The sequence below is a fragment of the Teleopsis dalmanni genome, chromosome 2, assembly GCF_002237135.1.
Source record: "Teleopsis dalmanni isolate 2A chromosome 2, ASM223713v2, whole genome shotgun sequence".
Taxonomy (NCBI): domain Eukaryota; kingdom Metazoa; phylum Arthropoda; class Insecta; order Diptera; family Diopsidae; genus Teleopsis; species Teleopsis dalmanni.
The window spans coordinates 64698487-64707550 of record NC_051847.1 but is presented as its reverse complement, the minus strand read 5'-3'; the positions used below and the strand labels follow the sequence as shown (position 1 = coordinate 64707550).

The 9064-nt window shown below is 30.1% G+C and overlaps 1 protein-coding gene across 1 annotated transcript; it reads left to right on the top strand.

Annotated features, from left to right (window-relative positions):
* The first annotated feature begins 2430 nt into the window (after positions 1 to 2430).
* Positions 2431 to 7765, top strand: LOC119681586 (E3 ubiquitin-protein ligase SHPRH-like). Its single transcript, XM_038094827.1, has 10 exons — positions 2431 to 2728; positions 2790 to 4025; positions 4089 to 4492; positions 4595 to 4784; positions 4835 to 4937; positions 5982 to 6531; positions 6594 to 6798; positions 6861 to 7093; positions 7168 to 7320; positions 7383 to 7765. Exons 1-10 carry the CDS (start codon positions 2602 to 2604, stop codon positions 7542 to 7544), a joined length of 3363 nt encoding a protein of 1120 aa, XP_037950755.1. The 5' UTR covers positions 2431 to 2601; the 3' UTR covers positions 7545 to 7765.
* The last annotated feature ends 1299 nt before the right edge of the window (positions 7766 to 9064 follow it).

Genomic DNA, 9064 nt, shown 5'->3' with positions numbered 1-9064 from the left:
GCTAAGTTGATGCTAAACCAAATGGGAGATTTTTTGGGATTTTTTGCACTGCACACATTTTGCCATTTATCAACACGTATCGACACATCAATACATTATCGACACAACTTAGAATTTCCCTCATTTAGAACGCAACTTAGCCTAACTCGCACACGACCTTAGTTGTATTTTTGATAAAAAAAAATTCATGAACACATCTAACTTAACTCTACACGTCTATAAAGATAAATACGCAAATAAGTTAAGTTCAACAGTGGCTGTCCTGTCATTCAGAGTAGCAAAAAAATCCTCTTAATTTATGAAGGAAAACATGTGAAGCAACAACAAAGCTCTTATAATCTTTACAATTAAGTTTTACTCGCAAAAAATTTTTATGCTTAAGTTTTAGTGCAGCCAAATCAAAATCAATCTATTGTGAATGTTCACTGGAAATATGTCGTAAAATTCCTGTCATCGGTAAAATCATGTCAACATTTCATTTACTTATAAATTTAAATACATAAATAAATAAATTAAATTTAAATACATCAACGTTTACCATTGCTCTTTTAATGTTAATTTTATTTTATTTACATAAATTAGTTTTTTGTGTTTATAATATTCATATATCATATTGTACACAACACAAAGAAACACAACACATCACAAAAAAAGTATTTAACATATATTAAACGTGATACCAATTTGTTTCAACCAGACTTAATGCTGTTTTTTCCAATTCCAAAAGAAAAAATTTAGGCTATTGTTCTTTTACAACTCTGAAAGAAAAAATTACGACTAATGTAAATATATTATATGTACAAAATCAAATTGAAGTTAAATTCTTAAATTGCAACAATACAATTGTGTACAGAATTCCTATAAATTAAAGCAAAAAAAAAATAGTTCGGAATTTTAATAATTAAACGTGACAACAAAAATGATGATGAAATTACGATTTGCTGTGTGAATAGCTTTTTAGCTAACCAAGCTGTGCTGTATGCCAGTTTATTAAAAAAAGGAAATTAATTTAAATTATATATGACCTATTCTATCGTTTCATTAAAACTAATATGAACAATTGTAATATGTGTATTTATTATGCATTATGCATTCAATAATATATCGCACAAAAAATTAAATATTTAATTAATATATTAAATTATTTATATATATATATTTTATAAATCCATTATGTATTGAATTAATATATAGAAAATTTCTTTTATATTTTCACTTTTTCAATATGTTTGTTAATGGCTTAGCTGTTGTCTTGCATTTTTCATATAAAACATATGACAAATATTTCAAATTTCGGTAATTTCCCTTATGGGAAATTTATTTGTAAGGATTGCATTTGATATTTTTGGTCTAATTTTCTTTACTTTATTTTTAAGTAAAGCATGATATAGACGATGAAATTTGTTTGCAAACAAGGTTTGCTGGCTATCAAATTGCATCGTCTATACTCAAGTTTGCAAACCAAAATTTGGTTTGCAAACTAGTTTGCAGTGAAATTAAAATTTTTCAATTATTTGTTAAGTTTGCAAACATGTTTACTTGTGTATATCGAAGTTTGCAAACTTCTCATAATTTAAGAATTTTGGTGAGCGTCGGACAAGCAAAGATTACAGAAAAAAATTATTAATTCTTGGTAAAAAGAAAAATAAATGAAAAATAATTATAAAATTGCTAGACATTAGACAATTATTGAAGAAGTTTATATATTTTAAAAATTATTTTGTGCTAAAAACATTTTTATAGTAAGCTTTAATATTTAAACAATTATTATATGAATAAAAATTTTAAAATGTAACATATTAAAAAATTGAAACAAAAATAATTTTAGTTTAAAAAATGAAATAAATAACAGGTTGCTATGATCATCACCTCAATTTCTTCAGTTTCAATTATTGTTTTGCACTCTGTACTTACTCCGCTGTTGATATGAACGCTGTAGAAAATAAATAAAAATGAAGTTTGCCAACCTTGTTTCAAAGTGTATAGCAAAGCGCATATTCGGTTTGCAAATTTGGTTTGCAAACAAATTTCATCGTCTATATCATGCTTAAGTTAAAAAGTGTGGAAAATGTTTGATTGGTCAATGAAATATGTTTATTAAGCTATACTTACTAAGAAAGCAATGGAAACTGGCGTTGTTTATATTTTGCATCTCTTTTTGTACATATTTACATTTTCTATATTCTTTACGTTAACGACACTAATGCAGTCTCTGCCGTGTATTATGGAAATACACGGCAAGAACTAATATAAAAAATGAAATTGCTTGATAAAAATTTTCATAAAAAATAACATAATAAAATAACATACCAAACATAAAAAATTTTCCATAAAAAAATACCGACAACTAATCTTTCTTGTCTTCTTGATTCTTCTTCTTGAGTTAATGCAACTAATCTTTGCTATTGTGAATAGTTTAGTTTAAGAAAAAAATTTTTGTTGAGAATTGCTATCGATGATTTTCTCAGAAATAAACAAATGGTAAATTGGAGAATTTTAGATCTGATTGTCTTTGTTGTTAATTGAGAGTGAGATGCAATTCCCGCAAAAGTTTGGTGTGCAATTGGTTTTAAAGTTGATTAATATTAAAACGTAAACAAAATGGAAATTTGTAAAATTGCGCGAATAACATTCCAAGATAAGGAGATACAATATGCGGGAGAATGGTTTAAAATATTGGATTGCATGTTACCAAACAAAAACCATGTTTGTGATATAGTTCAGATTAGTAAGTAAAACATTAAAATTTCGTTTTGAAAATCTTTTTAAGAGTTAAATTTTTTATTTAGTTGAGGAAACAAAGATGCTTCCGTTTGACTTAAAGTTCGTGAAAGACGAACATGACACAGCTAGTTTAATGTTGTGTTATACTGGCCCGTCTCGTTCAATGAAACAGGATGCAACTGTGTTTAACAAAATACTGCCAATTGTATTTAAAAATTATGAAGATCCTTTATCTGCCACTATAAAACAAGCTGTGATACAGGCAAATGTCTATGATGAAGAAAATAAGAATTCACTTTTAAAAAAATATGTTACAACGAAATTATATGATTTGCTTTATAAGCAACATGTGCGCTGTGCTAGTGATTGGGAGTCCATACCATTCACTTTACCAGACAGTTTTCAATCAAAGCTTTGTAATTATCAAGAAAAAACTGTTGGTTGGTTATTGGAAAAAGAACGAGTCATTTCAGTAGCGCCGTCATTTTATAAAAAGTTAATTGCAATTGACGGCATGCACATTATTTATAAACATAAATATTGCAGCTATTTGATGTCTGAAGAATCATCTCCTATAGTCGTACCAATGGGAGGAATCTTAGCAGACGAAATGGGTTTAGGAAAAACAGTTGAAATTTTAGCTCTTATACTGCTTAATCCCCGACAAGAATTTACTATACCTCAGAATATAGATGATGATACACTTTCGTCCGATGATGAAATACTTGCGAATTATGGGAAGCGTGCGCGATATAAATCTGAATTGCTTTGTGTTTGTGTTTCAAAAAAAACTAAAAACCTAATAAGATGCACAAAATGTTTTAAATCACAACACAGGAAATGCGTGTCCACATATGATGAGGACCATAGTGCCAATGTAAATGAACCATATATGTGCCCCGCTTGCTGGGAGCAGGAAACCAAAACTAATTTGATTGAATCGGGTGCAACTGTTATAGTTTCACCAACCACAATAAAAATGCAATGGTATGCTGAAATAAAGAAACATATACAGCCTACATTACGAGTGCTTGTATATAAAGGGATTTCATCTGGTTCTTGGATATCCCCACGTCAGATGGCAAACTACGACATTGTCCTGACAGATTATAATGTTTTAAGGAGCGAAGTGTATCATACATCAGAATATGAAACACAGCGCGTAACTCGAAATAAACGTGTTTCATTAAGACTGTCAACACCTTTATTAATGGTACAATGGTGGCGTGTATGTTTGGATGAAGCACAAATGGTTGAATCTAACCAATCGAAGATTGCTGCTTTGGCTCGCATATTACCAGGTTTGGAATTTATAAGCAAATACAATTTTGTCCTTAACCATTTTAATCTTGACAAATTTAAAGCAATTAACCGCTGGGCCGTAAGCGGAACTCCTATACAACGTTCTATCGATGATATTTGTTCCTTATTGCAGTTTATAGGGTTCAAAGAACTATGTGAACCTGTTGATATTTGGAATAATTTAGTGCATAATTTTGTGATCTCATTTGAAGAGTCAGAAAAAGTGCTTGAACTTGTCAAAGTTCTTCAATTGTGCATGTGGCGGACTTGTAAATCTAATGTAGAGAATGAAATCAACATACCAGAACAAACAGAGACGATCCATCGTATAGATTTAGATAACCTAGAAAAATTGTTTTATACAGAACAACATTCCGAATGTAAAAATAACTTTGATCACAACGTTTACAAATACATCAATAGCAATGCGTGTGTCCTAACAATTTCACCACAGATCTTGACACAAGTATGTTAACGTATTCGCCTAAAATAAATTAATAATTGATTAATATTCAATTAAAATTTAAGTTAAATAATGACAAATAATTTGCTATTTTAAATATTACAGATTTTAAAACCTCTCCTGAAAATACGACAAAGTTGCATTATTCCAGTGGTTATTGGTAACAAACCTAAAACTAGTGGCCAAACATTACAAAAGCAGTTTATGAATCCTAATGAATTACATTCTCATTTAAAGACAACGAATGAAAATGATTGCAAAGCTCAACTGCGTACGATGGCATCGTCTTACAATGGTATAAAATTAAATTTGTATTTTGATTAAATGTCTTAAATTGTGTTTTAGGCATGGCTGCAATTAATTTTATAAGAGGAGATTATAAGGAAGCTATACGATTTTATAATGCTGTACTTAAGCTGGCACGTGATTATAATGAAAAACCCATTTAGTAAGAAATATTAAACTTAATAAATATATATAATATACATTTTCGTAATATAATATTCACCTGTATAAAATAATGTCAACGTCTGATAATAATTAATATATTTAAATTCAGTTATATATTATTGTGTTTGGTTGACATTTATATATCGTCTTAGGCTGTCTTTGTCAGTCAGATCGATCAGTGGCTTGCTGTCATCAGTTTGTAAACTTAATTGTTTTGAAATCATTTATTACCTGGTCCTTTTATAAAATAAGAATATTCCTCTACTGTGACAACCATTGAATAATGAATAAAATACATTTGTAGCTAGAAAATTTTCATTGAATTGCACGACTTAACAAATTCAGCCAGCCTGCTAAATTTTAATACGCTTAACAAAGGTATACGTATAGATCTTATAATTCAATACTCATTCTTAACTCAAACGATACATACATTTTCTAAAGAATTTTCTTTGCCAATGTCTGTTGGTTAGTGTCCAAGGTCCTACACCATACAGCAGGAGAGGCATGATAAGAAACTTGTAGAATAAAATTAGACACTTGCCACTTGCTGTACAAAAATGATAAGTAAACTAAAAAAATCAACAAATATTCCCTATTCAATAAGTAAAGCTACTAATAACGAATATTTGGTTAGGTGGCTTAATTGAATTTTTTAGTCAGCTAACCAACAGTTTTTGTTTTGGTTCAAACAAGCGTTTGGTAACATTAATAAAAGATTCTTTGTTTAAAGTTAAATTAGTAATTTCCAAGAGTATTTATTTGTGCTAACACATCTTTCCTAACGAGGAATCACTAGTGTCCACACTAACTGCTGTTCTTTGACGATTAACATATATTGCTGCCACAAGTGCTTTCGTTAACTAATATATATATAATATTTTATTCAGCAATTAATTAAAATTTAAACCTTGTTATTAATCATACCTTTTTATTTAAAGCAAATAGACTTTATATATGTACACATAAATATGTATGTATTATATTCTAAGTTATTTAAAGATACATATTCAATATTAAATAACAATTTTGAATTATTTAGCGTTGACAGTCTTCTACAAATTCATGCTTTGCATAACATGTTACAAGCTATGGATTGCTCAGGAACTCGTACTACAATTGTTGAAGATTATGAGGCTGAAAAAAATGCATTAGAGTGGAAATATATTCAGCAATATGTGAGTGTAATGCGAACTGTCGAACTTGATTATGAAAGTAGCAAAGAAGCATATGAAAATTTGCTACGAGAATTGGATATGCCACTTTTGAATTTCTTAAGTACCCTCTCTGAGTTAGTGTTGAGGGAACAAGATCAATTGCATGAGCCGTTAATGCATAAAATATTTGATGAATGTCAAATTTCATTTCCAAAGAAGGTACATGCAATCGAATCTGTCAGAAGTTTACTGTACACTGTAAGTATATGGATGGAAAAAGTAAATAAGCTACAAAAAAAGTTGTACAAAGAATTTGAGAGTATAAAATTTTTTACTAATAATGTCCGGGAACGCAAAAATATTGATGAAGATATGTGGTGCAGAATGTTGCAGTTTATCAGCACTGTTAGTGACTGCCATCTGTATAGAATACGTGTAAGTATTTTCCTTAGAATTAACTATATTTAATTTAAACAATTGCATTTATTTTTGAATAGAAAAAAAATAATGAGGACGATGAAGAGCAAACCAAAAATAGAGAGATGAATTTCAAAAGAGGCGCACCGAAGAAAAAAAATGACCAGGGCTGCAAATTGTGTACAATTAAAAATTTGTTAGATGAGTGTGAGTCCTTGTTTTTCAACAAAAATAAAAATCAGGAAGGCAAAAAACTAAACACCATGGAAGTAGTTTTAATTAAAGGTTCGTTTGTAGCGCATATTTTAGTTTTCAGTGATAATTACTGATAATTAATTATTCAATAGTATTTTTAAATTTTATGAAAACAAAACAAAGATTTTATAACTGTCACGGTAATATTGATAAGTATTTGGAGGTGTTTGAATCGATGCAGAGTCTTCTAAAGAAACAGGCTAAGTTTTGGATTGAAATAGAATATACAATAAAAGCATATGACGAATTGGATATGTGTAAAACGCGTATAACACTCACGGAAGACGAAGATGATGACACAAATTTTAAAATTTTAGAACTGGAAGTAAGTGCTATTTTAGTTTATTTAAAATTGTTTCGGTGAAATAATTTTTTTATATAATATGTATACCGTTTTAGTTAGCGGAGTCTTTTACAGCATATAAATACGTTTACCAAGCAGCGCAACATGACTTCACGACTAAATTGGCACGACTGAGATACATAAATCATCTTAACTCAAATGCTGAAAATGGGCCCTGTCCGATATGCCAACTTGAAACCGAGACTAGAGTAATTGCAATGTTTCTTTATTTTAAAATAATATATTTTAATACATATATATCAATATATAGTATGCCGTGTTGGACTGTGGACATCATATCTGTTTTTTGTGTCTACAACAAATGCAGCGAATGAGCAAAGACAAGCGTATAACTTGCTCTATTTGTAGACATGTCCAAAATACACATAAGTATGCTTTTGTTTTCTATAAATTACTATATTTTTATACGTAAAATATTATTGGAACTGTTCAAAACCCATACTGGGGGTTTAATGTTCAATTTAAGCGGAATGTTCCAAAGTATTCCAAGGGACATCTGCTAGTATTTTTATTTTCTGAAATGATGAACTGTACTTTGTCATTGAAATTGACGCGTGGATCCGGCATGTAAACCCAGGAATCTACTTGCAAGATGTATTCATCGATCTCTTTCTTAGGGCCATGTTATGCAGAGTGGCAAAATTCGCTCTTTCGGGCTATGCCGAAAATGGATTTTATGCGGAGTGTCACATCAGTATTGCCAATTTTGTATTTTTACTATTTCTTGGTTATGTCTAAATTTAAAAGGAAATTTAGATATGCTCACTTTCAATTTGCCACCAAAAATAACAAGCAAAAAAAAACTCATAGGGGCTGTAATAAAATGTTAATTTATTATTATATTATCTTATAATAATTGTTAACAGTACTTACGCGTTTCTTTAAAATCGGAAAGTGTAAAAATTATATTATTAGCAATTTTTAAATATGACTATGTTGCTTACTGCCATTTTTTCTCCAAAACGTATTAGAATTGTAGTAATTTGCTCCTAAAAGGGGGAAATTTTGAAGTTTATTACTAAACAACACTGTTTTGCCTTACTGCCGGGGCACAAGTACGCCGGCTCTTATACTGGAGTTTGAACGGCCATATTGTTTTTTCTCTCATTCACAAATTTTTAATTTGCATTGAAAACAACAACAATTGTACTCATGCCGTGCCCGAGACACTCTGTCTAACATGGCCTTTACTATCATGTTTATATCGACACCTACGTGGCCTTACATCCTTGTACATAGATGTCGTATCCTTTTCGTGACCACGACAGTATAGCAGCAAAGTTCTCAACATGCCTCCGTCCTATATTTTTCGGGAAAAACTACGCTTTCTCCGTGCAGCAAAACTGATTTATCCCAATTGAAGTCAAGATATAGCTATGGGCAGAACACTACGTGTCAGTGTAAAATGTGTGCCATAACTGCTACTCTATTCCCCCTGATATTGTCCATCTGTTTTTATGTTCTAATACAAACACCAATTTGAGTTCAATTGATCTTTAGCTCTGTCCCATTAAAGTGGCTAGGTTTCTTAACCCTGACCCATATTAGCTTGAGTAAAAATCTGACGCATCCTCAATTCACAATTCGTTTACATGATAATATCTTAACCCATGTTTACATTTTTGTAGTTCCTTTCACATTATCTGCTATATAGTTCTCTAATGATTACTACAACAACAACAACAACTTGATATTCGAACGTTATATTGCGTTTGAGAGCAGTTGTTTTGTTATATATATATATATATGCTGTTTATGTTTCTCAAACGTTTTTGAGTAGAAAGATCATTTTCGAACATCTCAGGTGTTTCATTTAAATGTTCGAAACGGAATCAATTCGAACTATCTGAAAATTGTGATACTTGAGCGCTTTAAAACGCTTCTATAATCAATTAGATGTAATATTACACACATTAATTGTTATTTCAGAAT

What these genes read in the sequence shown, in the direction of transcription:
- LOC119681586 (XM_038094827.1), top strand. Translation starts at nt 2,602, where the DNA reads ATGGAAATTTGTAAAATTGCGCGAATAACATTCCAAGATAAGGAGATA. An exon ending in TTTGGCTCGCATATTACCAG is followed by an intron (nt 4,026 to 4,088) that starts GTTTGGAATTTA and finishes ACAAATTTAAAG; the next exon opens with CAATTAACCGCTGGGCCGTA. An exon ending in TATAATGAAAAACCCATTTA is followed by an intron (nt 4,938 to 5,981) that starts GTAAGAAATATT and finishes TGAATTATTTAG; the next exon opens with CGTTGACAGTCTTCTACAAA.